General features: G+C 53.1%; 2 protein-coding genes across 6 annotated transcripts in view; both read right to left on the bottom strand.

Annotated features, from left to right (window-relative positions):
* Positions 1 to 14,594, bottom strand: part of IGDCC3 (immunoglobulin superfamily DCC subclass member 3) — a 59,878-nt gene extending 45,284 nt beyond the window's left edge. Inside the window, exons 1-2 of the mRNA XM_063090039.1 lie at positions 14,510 to 14,594; positions 12,000 to 12,305 (exon numbers count right to left, since the gene is read on the bottom strand). Of these exons, the coding sequence (XP_062946109.1) occupies positions 12,000 to 12,305; positions 14,510 to 14,594 (391 nt within the window). The remainder of the gene's footprint in view (positions 1 to 11,999; positions 12,306 to 14,509) is intronic.
* A 2,541-nt stretch (positions 14,595 to 17,135) lies between these two features.
* Positions 17,136 to 20,514, bottom strand: part of IGDCC4 (immunoglobulin superfamily DCC subclass member 4) — a 37,483-nt gene continuing 34,104 nt past the window's right edge. For all 5 annotated transcript variants that reach the window (XM_063089579.1, XM_063089575.1, XM_063089577.1 and 2 more), the window contains exon 20: positions 17,136 to 20,096. In XM_063089579.1, coding sequence (XP_062945649.1) covers positions 19,686 to 20,096 — 411 coding nt within the window. In that variant the 3' untranslated portion in view covers positions 17,136 to 19,685. The remainder of the gene's footprint in view (positions 20,097 to 20,514) is intronic.

The raw sequence follows: 20,514 nt of genomic DNA, 5'->3' as shown, positions 1-20,514 counted from the left end.
GGAATACCAAACAGGCTCAGTCCTGGGGATCATTCTATGTAATATCTTTATTGGTGATTTAAGATAATGGAATCAAGAATATTCTAATCTATGGGCCGGCCCGTGGCTCACTCGGGAGAGTGCGGTGCTGAGAACACCAAGGCCTCGGGTTCGGATCCCATATACGGATGGCCGGTTCGCTCACTGGCTGAGCGTGGTGCTGACAACACCAAGTCAAGGGTTGAGATCCCCTTACCGGTCATCTTTAAAAAAAAAAAAAAAAAAGAATATTCTAATCTAATCTGCAAGGAGGACTGAATTAGGCAGGGCTCCTCTAAAATGCTAGAGGAATGGAATACAAATTTTTTTTCTTTCTTTTTTTTTTTTTTTGGACCAGTAAGGGGATCATAACCCTCAGCACAGTGTCATCAGCACCACGCTCAGCCAGTGAGCGCACCGGCCATCCCTGTATAGGATCCGAACCCGCGGCCTCAGCACTACCAGCGCCGCACTCTCCCGAGTGAGCCACAGGGCTGGCCCGGGTATACAATTTTAAGAGACTTCAAAAGATCAGGGTGAAGGGAGTTGTTGCAGAAAGAGGGTGACATTCCATGTAAGCTGGATGTAAAGACAAGACAAAAAAAACCCAGAAGGGGCAAATAAAAAACAAACCAAACTTAAAGATGGCAGGAAAAGATCCAAGAATTGTTTATCACAAGCCAAACACTGGGTTTCAATTCTCTAAGGTCCTATTCAGCTCTGGCTCTGAAGCTAGAGCCCAAATCCCACTTGACCAATCAGCATATTGGAAACAGCACCTGGACCCTTACTGTCACAGCTCTGAACACCGAGGACTTGGGACAAGGCCCTCTGTCCAGGCCTTTGTTTCCATGGTAGTGATATGGGAAACATGGGCTAGACAGGTGGCTGGAGCAGAGCGGGGACTAGGGTCAGGGTGAATCAGCAAACCCAGGAAAGTTACTCCTTCCGGTTCCTGAATCCCTGGGTTGAGAAAACTCACAAGCGCTTATCAAGGCCACACACCCACCCCCGTGTTTAAGACTGCCATCCTATAAAGGCGCTGGGACCCTCTCTGCTTCCTTTCCCTCTGAGAGCTGGTCCATTTCGGGGTTTGCCCACAAAGTTTTGCCTAACTCTAGCCTCTTGTCAGAAATCCCGGGCCTATCCGCCAAGCCAGTGGGATGAAGGGGACTGGGAAGGTGAGACCCCCCACTCTCCTGCTCCATGTTTCCCCCTCCCAGACCAGTTCCAGGCTCCTGGTTGGTGGGAGCAGACAAATTCTCACATTCCCAAATGAAAATGTCCCCTCCCACGCTGGCCACGGCAGCCTAGGGGAGCAGTGACCTCCCAGGCACCGAGTCCTGGACTCCCCCAGAGTCCGGTCCCGAATGCCAGGAGCCCGGGAAGCAAGGACACATGCACACGCACACACAGGTCCTCATGGATACCCACACAGCCACACCCGGCTGGCAACGCACGGGATTCCGGCACATAGTGCTGGGGGTGGGGGCCCCCCTCATCCCTCCACAGGAAGACAGATCATTTTCAGAGCCAGGCTCCTCCCACGGCCACTCTGCCCACCGGGGGGCGAAGAGCCAGGCGCCTACTTGGGGACACATCCCGCCCGGCCAACAGCTTTGGACACATGCGCGGGCAGGGGCCAAGAGCATGGAGACAGAGTGGAGGGAGCGAAAGAGGGTGACAGTGATGAGAGAGCTTTTCTGCAAAACTTTCATCCTGACATTAAAAAAAGGAGGAGACCAGCCCAGCTCCAGGAAAGGGAGAGAAGTGAGAGAAGTGAGAGGGGACGTTGGGGAGACAGCTGGAGGAGCCTGGAGACAGGCGCAGAGGAGAGTTGGGGTGGGGGGCAGGCATGATGGTGTGGGGGTCGAGTCCAAGCTCTTCGCATGACCCTCAGTCAATAATGGTGGGGCCAGAGGAGGCCTCCCCTCCAAGCCAGTCCAAGCCAGGCACCTCCTGTCTCCAGGACTTGCCCGCCCCCGAGTTTCTCTGCCCTGCTGACACCAACGCCCACTGAAGCCTGAACAAAGGGTGGCCCCATTGGCGGAAGGGGGACAGGACTCTACACTCCACCAATGCCTGGACCCTACTCATCCTCTCCTCTTCCGAAGACAGTCAGGGCAGTGCTCCCTCCCATTTTCCACAAAGACAACCTTGAACCCAGAGCAGATCCTCAGTGCAGGACTATCTGCATTTCACACTGGCTCCGGCGACATGAAGTCCCACCACATCTTGGGTGTACTGCAGGGCAAGGGCACATGGGGTTTTATTAGCAGTAGGGTTTGGGATGAATTCTAGGTTATCCTTGATTTTTCTACACAAAATCCCGGAGAGTCTTTGCAGACACAATCCCAGATAGGAAGAGGCTAGGCTGGGAAGAGGACATGGAGGGGTGCTCAGGGCAGAGAGAGTCACAAGCCCAGAGCCCATGCCCCACAAATTATGAGCCCCCAAACCAAGGGCCTTCAGGCTGGGGATGGGGGCAGGGGCCAGGACCCTCCCCTGAAGTCAGGGTGCTGGGGAGTGACCGTGAAGCAGCACTGAGCATCTGGGGTTGGCTGCTGGATCCCAAGAGGGTCTGGTTTAGTGCTCCCTGGTAGTGCTGGTCCCCCATTCCTGGCTCTCACCCCGGAGACCCAATGCCTGCCCTGTTCTGGGGGCCCCCAGCCACACTGCCCCATTCTCCTCCCCAGTAAGGACCCTGTGCTTGGGGCAGGTACCCCTCCAGCAGGCACAGCCTGCCACTCCCTGCTGGGCTGTCTGGGTTATCAAGCAGCCTGCTGTCCATACCATTGTTCAATGGGACCAAAAGGGCAGAGGACCCACAGCAGCCCCCTCCCCCAGGTTGTGGGGAGGTGAGCAGGAAGAATCTCCCAGCCTCCACAGTAGGCAGGGACTATGGCCATATAACTCCATGAGGCCTTAGGCCACCTTGCCCTGGAGGCTGTGTCTATGGCCCAGGCAAGGGGACAGGACAAGGACAATCAGCAGCCTTGTCTCCTCCAGGCTGATTATGGCTCTCCCCTGCAACCCCCACCAGGACCCCTGGGGAGAAGGAGCCTTCTTGAGCCATGCCAGTTCCTCTCCTGTGATTTGTTCTGAATTTTCAAACAAAGAGTAATTATGACAGATGTGGAGCAATCAGCATCATTATGCGGGGAAACAAGAAAGGCAAAGGGAGCTGAGGAGACCCCGGCAGGGGAGGGGAACTTGTCTTTCCTTCTCGGGAAGAGGCAGCACCCACCTCCACCTCCAGCAGCCCAGCAACCTCCAACTTCCTTTTCTGTGAGGAAGCTCTACCCAGTGGGCTGTTCCCCACCTCAGGTAGGGGAAGACTTCTCTACGCAGAGCATCCCAGCGTAACTGGCACATCACAGCAGTGGCTGGGGGGTGGGGGGCATGTGAACCTGCCTGGCCCACCCAGAAGTAGCTCCCACCTAGGCCAGAGTTCTAAGCTGGTCTCTGTTCCCCACACTCTCCCCACCCTGCACGTTCCCACTGCCTTGATTTCTGAGGCATTAATACTGATATGTTCTCAAGGAATTTGAGCCCCTTCTAAAGACACTCAGGCCAGTGACCTGGGGTCAGGCAGACTGGCTTTAAATCTCAGCTTCCCTACTTACTGTGCACCCTGGGCAAGTTAATTAATCATTCTGGGCTTCCATTTACTCATTTGTAAAATAGGACTAGTAATAACTGCAAATAAGTAACAACACATAAAGGGCTTCAGTGCAGCCCCATATTATCACGACTGCATCTACTACTGCTAGCTAGTTCACAACAAGCACCAGACATAGGCAGCCCTCAGACCAGCTCAGCTCAACCTCCAGTGTGCTTTGGAAACTCAGAGGCCCTCTGCCATGTGCCATGGATGTCAGGCGCCCACATCCAAGTCTTGGTGGTTAACAAGCCCACACTCAGAACTGCAACCACAGACAAAGCCTGGGGAAGGGCAGGACAAAAGAAAATAGAAACATGCATGCCACTCTTCCCTGGGGGAGGGGCATGGTTAAAGATCCCCCCTTTCTGAACCAGAGGGCAGTGAGGAGTGAGGTATTGGGGAAGGCCAGAGTTGAGAAGCTGATAAACCAGAGATGCTCCCTTACCTGCCCAGGCTGGAGAACCAACCATGTCCTGGGGCAGGTTACCCCCTCAAAGCCTCAGTTTTCCAGTCTGTGAAGTGAGAAGGTTGGACCAGATGAGCTCCAAGCTTTCTCATGCAGCTCTGATCTGACCTGGAGACTCGGAAGACCTCCAGAGTCCTAGTGGCCTGGGAATCAGGATTCTTCTGCTGCAGCCTGCAATGCAGCGTCAGGGCCAGAACTTGGTCTCTCTCACGGTGGTCTGCCTCCTCCTCTCCATTTAGGTGGTCTGGTCTCCATCTGCCCACCCCAAGTCTCTGGGGCCTCTTGATAGCCTTCCCCCCACCACATTCCAATGGCCTTGGGGGCAGCAGCCAGACCAGAAAGTCCAGTTCCTGCCCATTATCACTGCTTGCATCTGCACTGCAACCTAACACCAGCATTCCAGAGAGCAGCCCAGGGCTGCCCCCACCACCCACTGTGGTCAGTGTCAGGGTCCAGCTCACAGACAGGCCCCAACGAGGGTCCAGGGTTCTCAGATTCCTTTCAGTGCAGGTCTGCCCCCAGGGAGGCTCTGACTAGCTGGGCAGGCTGGGGGCCCCTTTCTTTGGGGTCCACTTTGAACCTTATCCTCTCAGTCTCTCCTCTTCTCCTTGCTCTCTGCAGAGGCCTATGCTCACCTACTTCTGCTCTTGAAGCAGGGATCCCCCTCTAAGCACAGCAGAAATTGGTGGAATTCCTACAATAGAAGAAAGAGGCAGGAGGAAGGAGAGGGCAATAAAGAGAGAAAGAGCAGCAGGAGAAAGGCAGAAGGCAGGGAGGGTTGGGCAGGAGAAACGAGGACTGAGGATGTTAAAGACTAATACAATGAATGTGGCCTCAAAGGAAGGCAGAGGTGGGCGTCATTGTGTGGGGGGTGTCAAAGACCAAGGACCATCAAAACCAAGATCCAGAGAAGAGACGGCGAAGGGTTGGGGGGAGACGCTGGGATGGGAGCTCTCTGCGTCAAATTTCTTCCCCTGCTGAAGCATGTAAGCCAAGTCCTGCCTCCAACCCTCATGTCCCCGCTGACCTGCCTGCATTAAGCCCACTCCCACTCCTCCATCTCCCTGCTGTCTGGGGTCTGGCCAGGAGCCCCTCCTGCTTGTGGCTCTTCAGGCCTTTGCCTTTCCACCTTCGCTAGGTCCCAGTGTCATGTGTCCAGGTGCCTCTCCTCAGGAAGTCCACAGAGATCACTCTCTCTTCTGCTCTCCCCTTATACTTGAGGGCAAGAACAAAGGGTTAGGCTCTTAGAACAGGGTGAACAAAGTTGGGGGCAGAGGGAGCAAGCTCCGAAATCAAGGAGAGGTTCTCTGGGCGGGGGTGGAGCAGCACAGGCCAGCAGGCTCACTCAGACAGCAGCGAGATCTAGCGCATCCACCTAATGATTAAGAAAACCGTGGCCTAGACTCCTGGAAGGGCCATGCCCACGTGCCTGTAATGTAAGCCCCCACCCCCCACCCAATGACCAGGGCTTGCCTCCCTCCTCTCTTGCTTCAGTTGGATAGGTAAGAATCAGTCCCTCACAGGATCTAATAAAACCATCTCTCACTGCCTCTTGCCCTGCATGGGTTCTGTCTTCTCTAGCTCTCTGGCCTGGCCACGCTGTTCAAGGGACATGAGATTCCCATAGGAAAGCCCTTTGAGGAGAGATGTACCCTAACCCTAGACCCCATGCACATCCTTCAGGCACACCCTTGTGTGCTCACACAGGTCCATGTGGACACACACACACACACACACACACACACACACACACACACACACACACACACACACACACTCTGCTGGTCTCTACATTCCTTGCCTGCAACAAGGCTATGGCTAGGGAAACTTAAGGTGCCATAGGTTAGTTACACAAGGCAGACATTTTTGGTGGAATCACTCAGTCCAGTTTAAACAAAGACAGCAGTGAACTGTTTGATTTTCCATCCTGGGTGCCCTTCTGTTCCATCAGCCTTCAAGCTACTGTGGAAAAGTCCGTCTGTCTGTCTCTCTTTCTCACGCACACACACCAGCCTGCAGGGACTCTGGAGAGGAGAGGGAAAGGCAATACAGGAAGGCCAGGAGTGAAAAAGTCCTTTCTCCCTGGGGGTGGGGAGGGGACAGAGGGTTAAGGGGGGCTGGGGGCCTGTTTCATTTGCAGGCTGCAAATGCCTCTCCTATTCACCGGCCCACATTCCCAGCCAAGCCGCCTGGCTGCTGACAATGCCGGGAACAGGAACAGAGAAGATTTGCACATTGTGTTTAAGGGGCCAGCTGGCTGCCTGCGACAGTGGAGCCAAGGTGTGGGAACCAAAAGCGTTCGACTCCCACACTCAAGTCCTGCGGGTGGGGATCAGGGGGGCCATCCCCCACAGTTGGGGCCTGGGGACACAGGCCTCATCCAGCCAGAGTGTAAGGTCCAAGGCAGGAGACTCAAGACCCAGGCATGGAGCGGGTACCAAGCAATTTAGTCTGATTCACACCCCATCTGGCGAGGAAGAGTCTCAGTTCCTCCAGAGATCAACACGCAGCAGCATCCGCCCCGTGATGCTGCCCCGTGTGCATTATCCTCCCCTGCCCGTCCTCCCTGCTCACAAGCTTCTGTTCCTTTGAGCTATGCTATCAATTACAGGGCAGAGGGAGGGAGGGACAGAGGGAGAGAGAGAGTGCGCAAAAGAGAAGCAGAGAGAGAAACAAAAGAGAGACAGAGACAGAGCTTTGTGCCCAGAAGGCCACATGTTCATTTAGTTTTTACCAAGCTCCACAGGCAGGGGACATGAGAAATACAAAAGAGAGAGAAGCCTTTCAGGAGCTTAAAATGTAGTTGAGGAGACAGATGGAATATCCAGCCACAAAACGGTTACTTAACAATGCAAGCAGCCATCACTGAGACGAAGGTTTAGCCTGAATGCCACGGACCACAAATGCTCCCTGCCTTAGGAGGGGAAGATGAGATTACTGTAAGCTAAATGGTCTTTGGGGAGGGTGCAGGTATGGGAAGAACAGGGGCACGAATAGACTGGGAAAAGGCCCAGCGAAGGCAGGTGTGTCCTGAGGACTGCGTGGAGGACAGGGAAGCCTCAATACCTCAGTCCGGCCCCCCAGTTTTACAATGAGAAAAGCAAAGCCCAGAGAGGGTGAGTGACTTGTCCATAGCCACACAAGACTCCTGGTGTCCAGACGAGGGCTTTCCATCACACCTCTCAGCTTCTCGAGAGTATGAAAGGGGTTGGTTTGTGGGGTGCTGAATGGCAGTTACAAGGGCCTGAACCTCACCTGTTCACACCTACTTTCGTGGCATGGCTGAGTACAGGTGGACTCCCCGGCATGAGGGCGGGCCTAGGTATGGCCAGTCATTCATCACACTAGTGATGCTTCAGCAGCAGCACCTGCTTCCTGCCCTAGTGGGGAGGCAGACATATGCTTTTGAGTGGCAAAGGAGGGAGACTTCCTCACAGCTCCCTCATCTAAGCTGCCCCTCAGGAGGAGAGGAAAACTTGGCTTCCATACACAAGGCCTGAGCAATCAACCTCCTGGTGACAACCTCCAGGGTAGCTCCAGGAACCACTGCCCTCCATGGCCCATGGCCCTACACAGGGCCCCCTAAATACACTGAGCCCACTTACACACACTCCCAAGCTGTACTCCCCAGAAGCTCCTGCCTGTAGTTCTCCTGACCCCCACCCAGACCTGGTTCCACTAGGCCATGCCCAGACCCTGCCCCCAGATCTACACAAGGATCTTGTCACTGAAAGGGGATTCCGGAGTAGATGGTCAAACTGCTTTCCCTCAGGTGTAGAATGGTTATTCAGACTTTAGAAGTCAGAACTGAGGGCCTGAGGAGATAGGGACTTACTGAGACAGAGACAGTGGGGACTAGAATTAGACTTTCTCTCTGCTCATCACATCCCACTGCCTCTTTCTAGGAATCTGAGGTCACCAGGGTCTTTCCTGGGAATCATACCACTACTAAAGGAGCTCAGAACTTAATACCTTCACCTGTTACCTTCCCAGTCATTAGTTCCTTAATAATAGCTAAGGAACACTGTCACAGTGCCCGGTAATAAGCTCTTTATGCACATTATCATAGGAAGTTCTCACAACACTCCTCCTTGGTAAGTATTACTTCCCCCTATTTTAAAAATGAAGAAACTGGGGCTCAGAGAGGTTAAGTGACTTGCTGAAGGTGCCACAACTAGTGGGTGGTGGGGCCAAGGTCAAGCCCACCAAGCCCAGTCTGTTTGCCACCACAGCCCACACTTACAACCACTGTTGAGCCTGCCCAACCCGATGGTCCCAGGCTGGGGGTGGGGGCAATTCTAGCTCTCTGAGAATCCAGACAGGATTGAGACAGGTGGGATCTCATCCTAAATTAGTAGACAATACCTAGCACTGACAATAATACTGAGCATTTCCTAGATGCCAAGCCCTGTGCCAGTGCTTTATAATCCATCACATCAGTTAATCTTCCAACAGCCCTGACAGAATGATGGCATGATGCCCATTTTTTTCAGATGAGGGTAAAGAGGCCCAAGAACATTTAGTAACTCATGCTAAGGGCACATGATCAGTCAACAGAGCAGGGGTTCAAACCCACCTAGGTCTGGCCCGAAGCCCTTGTTCTACAGACCTCACCAAACTGCCCACAGACCCCCCAAACCTGAGATTAGGACATGATTCTGAATTTCATTAAGATCCCCAGGTGATTCGCAGGCTCAGTGAAGTATGGGGAGCCCTGCTCTAGATCACAGAGCTCTCCACTCCAGTTCCCCAAGGAGCCTGAGACCAAGAACAGAGGCCAGGAAGTGAGGGGCAGGGACCGAGGGCTTCTGCTTGAGTGCAGAAGGGGAGCAGGGGGTGGGTCCCCAATCATCCCCCTCCTTACAGCTAGCTCATCCCGCTTGGGAGTCTCAGGTGTGAGTCATGCACTTGTTCCCACTGGCCAGCCCCTCCAGAGGGACAGCAGAGGGTCCCACAGGCCAGCCCAGCTCCAGCTCATGCCCTGTGGCTTGGGAGAAGCCCCTGGCCCTCCCAGGAAGGGGTTAAAACAGAACAAGACATACTCTGGCTCCAATAATTCCACTCCCCGATAGATTTCCCTGGAGTACTCCCTAAATGAATCCCAGTGAGGGAGAAAGCTGGGGGCTGGGAGCAGAATCAGACAGTTTGCTTTCACTGGAGATTAACCTCCAGGGGCAGCTGAGATTACATTTAAAGGCTGTGTCAGAGAAACTGCCTTTAAGTGAAGAAGTACCGGCTCCATTCCTAAGTGCCTAAATATGTGCCAGGAGAAGTGTGGGGCGTGCGGTCTTCACAACCATCCTACAGGGTAGGATCATACCCACATTGCACAAATGAGGAAACTGGGCCAAGGGAACATTAACTTGTCCAGGGTCTGTCTCCTAGTTAACAAATTTTCAGCCCCCAAACTATAAGCACGTGGACTGGAAGGCAGAGAATCCAGGGGTCCTGGGAGTAGGAGCACTCTCAGAATCCTGAGCCGCTCCATCCTAAAAGAGGAATACTTGCAACCGAAGCCCCAAGGAATCAGCCTGCAGTATAGCCTGCCTGGTCAGGCCATCTTTCAAGGACAGCATCTGAGCCCACTGGGATGGAAGGGATACATTCCCAGCCACCAGACTCTGGCCCAGAGCTCAGATGCCCCAGCAGAGCCACACTCATAGCCCTGGATGCCCATCTGCCTCACTGGATTAGTCCGCTGGGTGGACTCTGTGTCGGTGAGGGGGCCCCTTCCCTGTCCCCTCCCATGGGCTCCTGTGGGACAGGCAGGAGAAACAGAAGGCTCCGGAGGGCTCCTCACATCTTTCCAGAAAGGCACCCTTCCATGTCACACATCTGTGGTGCTGGCGGGCAAATGGGCAGGGAGTTATTACTGAAGGAGGAAGCCCAGGCAGCTAATCAGCTTCAGAGGTTTCTAGGGACATCAGTGGTGAAGAGAGAAAAGGGGATCCAGCCACACGGTTACTTGGCATCTCCTCATTCCTGCATGGGGCCACAGCCTTGGGGGGAGAGGGAGGCCATGTCAGACTGCTGGTGCCCAGAGGCAACCTCCTAGCTATCTCCAGGACCCCAAAGGATTAACCAGGCTGACCCCACCCACAGCTCAAGTCCTTGTACTGTTAAGAGTTTAAGGAAACCAAACATCTTGAAGGTATTACCATTTATAGAAAAGCACATTTACCATTAGCCATATATATATAAACCCCTGGGGATTTACCTGCCAGGATTCTGGGCTGGTGATTCAAAGGCCTCAGCAGGGGCCCTCTATCCCTCAGTGCTGACACAGGCCATGGAGGGTGTGGGCAGCCCTTCCCTGAGAAGTCTCCTTTCTCCTATCTGCAGATCTTGCTTGGCTCCCTACGCTCAGTCCACACTTCTCTTCCTCACACCCAGCCATCTGCTCAGAGGCTGCACCAGCCTTCCCCTACCTACACTGCCTGGAGGGCTCGGGATGAGGGTGGCTGAGCCAGAAGTGACTCAGCCGCAAAGTCCAAGGCTGCCTCCCAGCGAGCTCCATATGGGGGCCTGGATCAGCCTTCCTTAGAACAAAGGGGCATCTTTAACCCCATGAGAGGGCTCCTGCCTCAAAACGATTCATCACTCACCATCCGTTCAGAGCAACTGTGCAAATGTCCTCAGAGCCAGGAAGAAAGTTGTCAGCGACCAGACAGGAAAGAGGCAGCGTGCCACAGGAGTTAAGTGCGAGGGTACAGGGCTCAGACTAGACTGCAGTTCTGCCTCTTCTACTTACCAGATTGTCATGGAATCCTCCTAAGGCTCAGTTTTCTCATCTGTGAAGCGGGGGATAATAAGGCCTATCTCCCAGGGTCATTGTGATGACTAAATGAGATAATTCATGTAAAGCACTTAGGCTGGTTGCCCAGCATGCAGTAAGTACTTAATAAGTGTTAGCTAGAATTATTACCAACAATAGTCAATAGTTAAATACTCTTTAAGGGACACCCCGCTCCCAGAAGTATTGAGATATGGGATGGAGAACATTTTCTACTTGCCAAAACTTTTGCCTTTTCTCAAGAACAGTGCTTCTCAACCATGACACCTCCCCACCCCCACCTGGCCACTTCCCCAAGACATACGGATAATTTTGGTTTATGCAACACGCTCCCAATGTGCACAGACTGAACAACAGTAACAGAATTTTTGCAGGACGGGGCAGTTAAAGCACAGCCATCGTTTTCATCAGTGCAAGCAAACCACAGTTCTAGAGCTGAACCCCTAGCCTGGCCTTTTCTCTCCCATTCAAAAAAGTGCATTAGTATGAAGGTGAATGGGAGTGATGTCATCATGGAGATAACCCTGAAATCATCCCATCATATTTTTTTGAAGCAACTGTTGAGAAGCTTCAGAACTTCATTACTTATCCTACCCAACAGGCTTGAAAGTCAGCACATAATTAAAAATTGTACGTAGCCAAAATTACCCTTCAAAAATCTCTTAAAACACCCATAAAGTGTGGCGATTGATCATCTTTAAACATAAGAATCATACTCAATGGACTGCGATGCTCAGAGGATGACAGGCATATGGAAACTAAGACACACTGACCCAAGAGTTGGGTAAAGTTTTCTCCCCCTCCCCCCCATGAGTGTTTGCCTACATTCCTACCAATTCACATTCCAGTCATTTAAAAGAGCACAGGATATAATCCCACCACCACCTATCACTGCTATGCACTTTTCAACTGACCCATGCTGAGAAGTCAGTCCTCCAGAAGGCTGCATAAGACAGGACTGCTCCCCCTGCACCCCTGCACCCCTGCCCCCATGCCCTAGGCTGACCCTTGTTCCCAGCCTGGCTTATACAAAAGGAAAACAAGGGATATCCACTTACTTGCAGCCTGGATGCGAGCCTTCCGGCTGACCACCAGCCCAAAGCGATTCTGAGCCACGCACTCATAGTCACCCTCATCTGAAGGGCTGTCTCTGAGCTCCAGCCTGAAGTGACGGATCATCAAGGACCCATTGGCCAGCAAGGTGGAGTGGGTACTCTCTGACAGCTCCACCCCATTCTTCCTCCAGGTGATTCTCACTGGAGGGGTCCCCTCCACCCTGCAGCCCAGCACTACAGGCTGCCCAGGGACGGCAACATCATCGCTTGGCTCCACAGCAAATGCCAGTTCAGCAGAGTGGCCAAGACCTGCATCAGGGAAGGGGAGATGGGAGGAAAAGGAGATGTTAGCATGGAATAAGCAGCCAGGAAGAACTTTACACACAGGGGTCCCAAATTCCCTGTGTCTTTGCACCCCATCCCCGTGTTTCTGTAATGTTAATAGGAATCCCTGTTATACATAGAACTTTATGCATTTCCAAGTGCCATCCCATGCAGTATTTTACTTAATCATCAGACCGTCTCAGGGAGATGTGTATAATTTGTACCATTCTCTCTTTCATAGATAGGTAAGAAAACTGAAGCCCAGAGATGTTAAGTGACATGCGCATGATCTCACAGTTACTAGTTGCAGATCTGGGACCCGAAAGCAAGACTGACTCCAACACAGCCGCTGCAACTTCTGTGGTGACCCTGGATAAACACTGAAGCCTCACGGAAGGTCACAGTGTGACCTTAGGTAAAGTATTCAATGTGTCCTGGCTCCCCACTTCCTCATCTGTTTAAATCAAGGCACAGCAATGCAGCTTGTGTCACAGATTGTTTGACTTGATTAGCAGATTCAAAGTCATTATGAAAAGTTAAGAGTTCTAAAGAAATACAGAGTGAGATAGAAATAAATCATGCTTCTTTTTGCTGGCAAACCTATTAGAGGCCTGGTCTGATGCTTGGCAGGGAGCAAGGTGTAGGGTGTGTGGTTCCAGTACCAGGGTGTGGCTGGGCTGTGGCCCTTGCCCCTCCCCTAGAATGCTCTGGGTGTCCTTCCTTTTGCCTTTTTCATAGGGAGAAGTGAGTAGCAAACACCAAGATTTCCCCAAATTCGGGAAGGAGTTCCTAGAACCTTTACTCCCAGCCAACCTCACCACTCCTGCAGAAGAGCTGGAAGAAGAGGAGGGGAAAGCAGAGCGGGGGAATCAGAAGCCTGATGGGACAGACAAGCACTCCAATCCCACGCATGATGCTAAGTCACCAAATTCTCCAGAAGCAACTTACCGAACCAGTCACAGCTTCACTCCCCACTTGGGAATGAGCCTCTCTGGTCTGAAAGGGCAGCCACAGACCCCTCCTCCCATTTCCAGAGAACCAGCGATCCTGGAGCTGCCTCTCCTCAACAGACCAGAGCCCTCCCTGGCTGGGGAAGTGGGTGGAGAGAAAAGAGGGGGGCTGGGGTTATGGGCCAGGGATATGTCATATTTTAAGACATTTGAGGATCGCACTCCTTCAAACCCATACCCATCCTCCCCATGTCCTGAGTTTCGGTCGCTTTAGCCGCCAATCCAACCCCGGTATAGCCATCGGGGGATAAAGTTTCTGCCTGATGCGGACGCGATATTGTGCTTCTCGGGAAGGAAGAGGAGAGAGCACAGCCCAGATGAGTGTCTGCCCAGAACTTGGGGTGGGAGGGAAGGGGACTCTACTGACACCCCTCTCGCCTGAGATGGGCCCATTTACAGCCACGGAGGGAATACGGTGGTGGTGACGGAGCTCTGAGCAGCAAAGCGGGCCGAGCCCGGGGACAGGGTCTTTCTGTGTGTCACACTCCGGGGAAGGGCGGGGACACGTGGGCACCCCCGCGGCTCGCTCGCTGTCGCCCTCGGCGGCTTCTCCTCCCCTCCTTGGCGCCCAGGCTCTCTCCCCGGTCGCCCCTTCCCCACGCGCCGCACGCCGGCAACCTTCCTCTTCCTCTCCCTCGGTGTGTCCCGCGCACACCCCCACCCGGTCCCAGCTCCAAATCCAGGTCGTGCCCTCTCCGCCCAGCGCAGCTGGCTCGGTCCCGGCCTCCGCCTCCCGGTCTGCTTTCTCCTGCCTCGGCCGCCTCGGGCTACTGGATGTCCACGGCCGGGCTCCGCGCACCTCAGCTCGCCCCCAGGCTTAGGGCTCAGCCGTGAGGTCTGCCGTGACTCGTTTCCCTCTGTCCCCAGCGCCGGCCGCCCCATGCTCTTGCTTCGCCGCACTTCCAGCCCCTGAGTCCGGGCTCCGGATCCTGCCCTGCGTCCCGGAGCTGCAGCGGACTCAGCCCCGGTCTCTCTCCGGGGGATTCCGTCTTCCGCAGCCTGGCCCCGATGCCCTCTCCGCGTCCCGCTCCGCTCCGTCCCGCTCGGTCCCTCCCGCGCGAGGTCCGCCCGCAGTGCCGCGCCGCTCTCCCGGGTCCGCCCCTCGCGCCCGCTCACTCCGCGCTCGCCCTTCCCCAGGCTCGGTCCGCAGCCGTCCGGGCCGCAGGCGCCCTCGCTCACCCTCGCTCGGCGCGGGCAGCAGCAGCAGCAGCAGCGGCAGCAGCGGCAGCGGCAGCTGGAGCCGGGGCCGGCGCGGCGCAGCCATGGGGCTCTCGGTCCGCTCGGCTCGGCGACGCGCGGCTCCCGGGCCTCTGGCGGCTCACAGCGTCCCGCGGGGCCGGCGCCGGGGCCGGGGCCGCAGCTCCGGCCGGGGCCGAGCCCGGGCGGCGGGGGGCTGGGGCTGCATGCCTGCCTAGGGGCGCGGGGGTCGCCGGGGGAGCGCCGCTTGCGCCATCTTGCACCCACCCCGGAGATCTGTCAGCCTCGCCCGCGGTGCGCGCCCCGCGCTCGCCCCGCCAGCGCCCGCCCCGCCCTCTCCCTCCGCCCGCCACCCCCCTTTCCCCCCCTCCCGGTCCCCTCCCCCAGCCCCCTCTCCCCGGAGGCCGGGTCTGGGGAACAAAAGAGCCGGCGAGCGCTTTAAGCGGCCGGACATTCCCGGCTGTGCGGCGGACGCGCCCCCTGCGCTTTGAACTGTGGCAGGAGCTGCCGGCGCCGTCCCGGGCTGCAGCCCGGTGTCCCCTCCCCGCAGGCCAGCTCCGGACTTGGGGCGCTGGGGAAGTGGAAACCCAGAGGACCGTGGAGGGGTCCGGGCTGCGGAGAAAGGCGCAAAGCTGCGGGATTTGCTCTGACCACTCTTTCTGCTGCGCCCTTCACCGCCGTGTCCAAGTCTGTATTTTAGAGATAATTCCCTAAAAGCTACACAAAGTTGTCAAAGATTCGGCTTTCCGTGGGTTTCCGTCCCTTCCACTCAAAGGATAGGTCGTTTAGCTGCGAGACTGGCCTCTCTAGACTGGGGTTCTGGCGCGTGGGTGGATCGCCTGGGGAGAGCAGACCCGACGGGACAATGAGAACGCTAAAGTAATTCGGGTTCCCACCCCTGCTGTGCCTGCCTGGGTTGGCCGGGTAGACGGCAGGCACTCTCACTAAGCTCATCTGAAAGATGAAGATAATCATATCTCTCCTGCTCACCCCTAGAGATCTTAAAGGGCACAGGTCTGGACAGATGACCTGGTAAGTGGAAAAGCACATTGAAAGTTAAAATAACATATCTATGCTACAAAGACTGTCAGTGTTTCATGTCAGAGAACATATACGGAGACAACACAGGTTCCGCGTGAGAATGTCATAAAAGGTAGGCATGCCTCTTAGGAGATACATACCCATGCTAGCCCTCAGAGATCTTGAATCTTGACCACTCACTATTAAAAGATCTTCTGTTGAGTCCAGCATGATGGGCTAGTCCATCAAAATTATTGAGCTGCTACTAAATTCTAGGAGCTAGAGATTTAAAGGGGCAGTCCCTGCCTCACTGAGTTATTTGCTCCTCTGGCATTGGATTGGGATGCAGAGGAATAAGTCTCTCTTAATACCAGCTCTAGAACCGTGGAACCGGAGGTGGTAACCACATATAAAATTAACTTTGTTGCAGATGAATAAAGAAATGTGGGCCTCCAGAAATCGGACTGCCTGTAGAATGGACAAGTTTACTAACATTGGTTGTTGTTTCATAGCCAGGGATGCCTCACTATGAAGTAGAAACTGGAAGATGAACCTGAGCAGCAGGACTTGAGGCATGTGAGCAGTGAGAGGCAATGGAGAAATTCAAGGTCAGGGACCCTGGAATGCCAAAACTCCAAATGGATTTCATTGTGAGGAAAGGCGGGAGTGATGGGCCTCGGCTGGCTGGCCGGAAGAAAGGTAAGTAAGGAGGGGCCCTCCTTCAGCCTAAAGTCCTAGAACTCCCTCCTGCAGGCCTTGAATTCTCAACAACCCCTTCGTGGCTTATCCTGGACTCTGGAGAGGTCAAATTGGTGTTCTGAATTGCTGTCATTTTTAATTCATTTTGACAAGTGTTTAATTCTTTTTTATCAGAACTCTTGGTCTGAGAGTGATATGCAAATAATGGCTATTCTGCTGCATGCAAAATGTGCAGTATCTCTCTGTATGATCTGTCAATTAGCTCTGGGTCTGATTCACCAGCCACTTTGGAGGTGGTCCTGGGGAGGCCAGCCTCGGACTCTTGGTTCTCTCATAGAAAAGCATGTTCCAGGCTCTGTAAAGATCTTAGCAGAGAACAGCTGCCAGCTATGATTCTGAGATGTGTGTGAGGTGTGAATGTATAGATTTGTGTGGGACTGTGTGCACCTATGAGTTAACGACACAAGAGTGTTTGTGAAGGTGAGTGTGTATTTGTGGGTCTCTGAGCTTGTAGACACAGTGCCCATGTGTGTGAATGTGCAGCCATGAGTAATTTTGGTCATCAGAGTTATACAGAAGAATAGCTGTGGAGCCCAAATCTCTGGAGTTGTTCACTCTTTTCTTGCACCAAGAAAGTTCAGAAAATTGTGTGCCCAAAAGGAAGAGATCCCCAGAGAGGCTGAGTGAGTGCCATCAAATAAAGCTTCTTTCCTAAGTCTTTTAGTCTTTTTCCTAAGTGCCTGTTGAGGGAGGAAGATAGTTCCATTCTTCCCCATGACCACCTGCTCTTTACCCTCAAAAACCATTTCCCCTCCTGATAGGAAACAAACTCTTTAGGGCAGAAAGGCTGAGGAAATTCTAGTCATTGGTTCCAAAACAGAATTCCACATTTCTGGAAAATAGTTTATTAATTCATTATTAATGGCAAATACATGGTCAATGCCTTAGCTTAACACTAAAGAATATCGTATTTGTGAGGAAAAAATGCTGGAAAAATAATTAAATAAAACAGCATAAACTAAATACAGACAAATAAATGAGCAAGTACCAATTACACTTGTCATGCATCAATGAAAGGAAGCTTTTGAAATGAGACTTAAAAAACGTAAGGCATCAATGGTAGGTGACAAAGGCATTAATACCCTGTAAAAGGCCGATAGACTCTTTTCTAATGAAAATACTGCCAAAAAGACACAAACCTAACACTTCCCAATTACCCAGAGCCCAAATCATACATAATGCTAGTGAGTAATGGCCACTTTCTTATCAACTGTGAGTTATAGGCAGATACCAGATTTATTACTTATTTGCTTTTGAGAAACAATTTTCCACCCAACCTAATGGGTTATAAATTGTCTCATTTGCAGCTATTTAATTTAAACCAGAACCTCAGTGCCTGTTAAACAAGAACATGAAAAATGACTGTGTGGTATAATGCTAAGAGCCTACTGTTAAAACAGCCATTTAATTCAGGGCAGTTTGTTCCTTAAAAAAAAAAAAAAATTCAAGCCAGCAAAATAAAATGAGGCTTTTGACCTTCAGAGCAATGATGAAACATGTGTAGTGGTGTTAGCCACAGCAACGCTGAATGCTACAGAAATAGTACCAGTGACAGTTCTGTCTTTAACAAGATACAAAACCAACATTAATAATCTTTAGTGTTATCATAGGCTGGCTGAAGGAGGGGGAGGAGGTGGAAATGTAGGTGCGGATGTCAAACATGAGTGACACCCGAGTGTAATAAACACAGATGCTTTCAGGGTCTGAGGAAGTTGCAACTCTGCTGAGAGACATTTCACTGTTCAACCAAAAAAAAAAAAAAAAGATAAGAAAGACTGGTTATTTCTAATTTGGCCCAGAAGGCAGAGTTAACTCTTGATGTGCCAATCTGTTAAAAAGATGCAATTAGAAGCAAAGACCCCACATTCTACGCTCCTATGAGAGGGCTGAGGTGAAAAACAGGATAAATGACATTGTTTTCAATACACAGGAAACAGAAGTCCCTGTGTGGCAACTCAACAGAAAAGGACTTCAGAAAAAAAACAAAATGAGCTGACTACCTTTTTCCTTTGCAAAGACCTCCCTTCCAGCACCCCAGGAGATGGGATTCCTCTCGCCCCCACCCCAGATCAAGTCTCATTCAAGGTGCACAGGGTGGGAAGCGCTGAGCTGTGGCTCCCCTCTCCCTCCCTGTTCCCCCTTTAGCTTTAGTTGGGAAAAAAGGTCCGAAACTGCCTCCGTCCAGCAAACCTGCCTCCCTGCATCAAAGAGAGGGAGTCATTTTATTCTGAGCCTCTGGATCACAGTCCCCTTCCTGTCTCAAAAATTCCCCTGTGACTTGAATTCATCACCACCAAGGAGAACACTCCTATCCCAATCCCAAGGAGGAAGATGCAAGGCAAAGTGCAAGATCTTCTCCAAACCTGCACTGGGGGTGGGCAGTCTGCCTGGGGAGGGGGCATGTAGAGGCACAGAGAGAAGAGGGGACAGGAGGTACCGAGGAGGTGAATGGCGGCGGACACAGGAGTCATGCTATGGCCTTGAAGCAGACATGAGGTAGTCATGTTGTTAGGGAAGGATGCAGAGATTGAACCCAGGCAGGAGAACCAGATGACAGTCTGGGAGAGGCGTGAGAGGCAGAAGAGAGACAGCTGGGAAAGACAGAGATGGAGGCAGAGGAAGACAGGGAAACAGGAGAGAGGAAAGGAAAGAGCATCAGGGAAGAAGAGAAGGGCACTAGGATTGGGAGAGCAAGTTGGCCAGGAGACAGACCACTACAGCGGTGAAGAGGAAGGAAGGAGGGGAGTGAGAGAAAGCAGATTTTCAAAACCAGGCACTTCCCAAATTATAAAATCAATCACAGAATTGTTTTGAGGGGAGCCGGTCACGCTCTCAATTTGGGCACTGGGGGCATGCGAGATGGGAGGCGATGCAGCTCACATGTTGGGCATTCAGAGCCTACTTGCACTCAGCCCAGCCGGACCGGAAAACAGGCTGGGGCTGTCTTTGTCAGACAGGGCATTGGAGACACTCTCAGAGTGTGTAATAAAAGGCTGGGTGATGGAAGTCGGGGCCCACAGGGCTGGGGACTGACCACTCTAGGGCACTGTCCTGACCTGGAGGATCAATTAGGCCATAGTGACCACCGCTTAGGCTGAGGTTTCCCAGCTCACGAACCAGTACACTCACATGTGCTTCACGCATGTACATCACATGTAGCTGTGTCTTACATATCTCTCATATCACATATGTGTCGCAAAGAGTATGGGGGGAGTGAATAATCCATTTGTTCTTCTCCCCCCAGCCAAAGCACCTTAGGAGGCTCCAAAGGGCTCGATGATGTTCAGTATCTGCAGGTACATACGTGTACATGTGTGGCCACGCATGTTACATCCCACGATCCACACCAGCCTGCTCCAAGCTGCACCCTCCAGGGGAGCTAAGCAGAGGAGGAGACTGGTACTCTGGGCAGGCCTGGGCTGGTTCCTAGGGGGCAGGACACTTTTGGCTGGCAGCTGTTCCCAGGGACCTCCTCCAGAGCCTCACTGGGCTGAAGGTCTGGGTAGGGGCAGGAGACACTGGCTGCCTCTGGCAGGCAGGTAAGTCTGTCTGGCCCAGAGACTGCCTGCTCACACCCTCCCAGCTCCCTGTCCAACCAGTCTGCCCCCTGCCCTGGATCCACAACACCAGAGGTAAGATCAGGAGCCTCCAAAGGCAGGGGATCCTCGGGCTCCAAGTCTTGGAGATGGAGGTCAGGGTTCCCTTTGGATGCACCAAAGTCAGAATGGACAATGACTTCGGCCTCAACCTGGTTCCTGCAGGCCGGGGGTGGCTTCTTTCTTCCATTGCCCTGGACAGAGCAGAGAACACAAAGACAAGGCAGCCATTACTGAGAGTGATCATCAGAAGAAAGAACAAAATACGTGGGGTGGAGAGAGACTGACCCTGCTCCATTAGAGTGTACATCACAGGGGAGGTGGTAATGGATACACAGCAACTGTCCCACCAGAGGGGACGTTCAGTCCCATGTAAAGGCAGGGGAAAATGGAATACTACCAATTTGCTCTTGCCCAGGAATTCCAGAAGTACCAGACTCAGTCAGGGTCTCCATGAATAGGAGGAAGAGCTACAGGTACTCAGGCCAGGCCCATCCTCAGACCCACGGTAATTCTTTTAACTTTTTTGTGGCTGGCACAGGGATCGAACCCTGGACCTTGGTGTTATCAGCACCATGCTTTAACCCACTGAGCTAACCAGCCAGCCCTTCC

The sequence above is a fragment of the Cynocephalus volans genome, chromosome 3 (assembly GCF_027409185.1).
Source record: "Cynocephalus volans isolate mCynVol1 chromosome 3, mCynVol1.pri, whole genome shotgun sequence".
NCBI lineage: Eukaryota > Metazoa > Chordata > Mammalia > Dermoptera > Cynocephalidae > Cynocephalus > Cynocephalus volans.
This window is presented reverse-complemented; position numbering and strand designations above follow the sequence as displayed.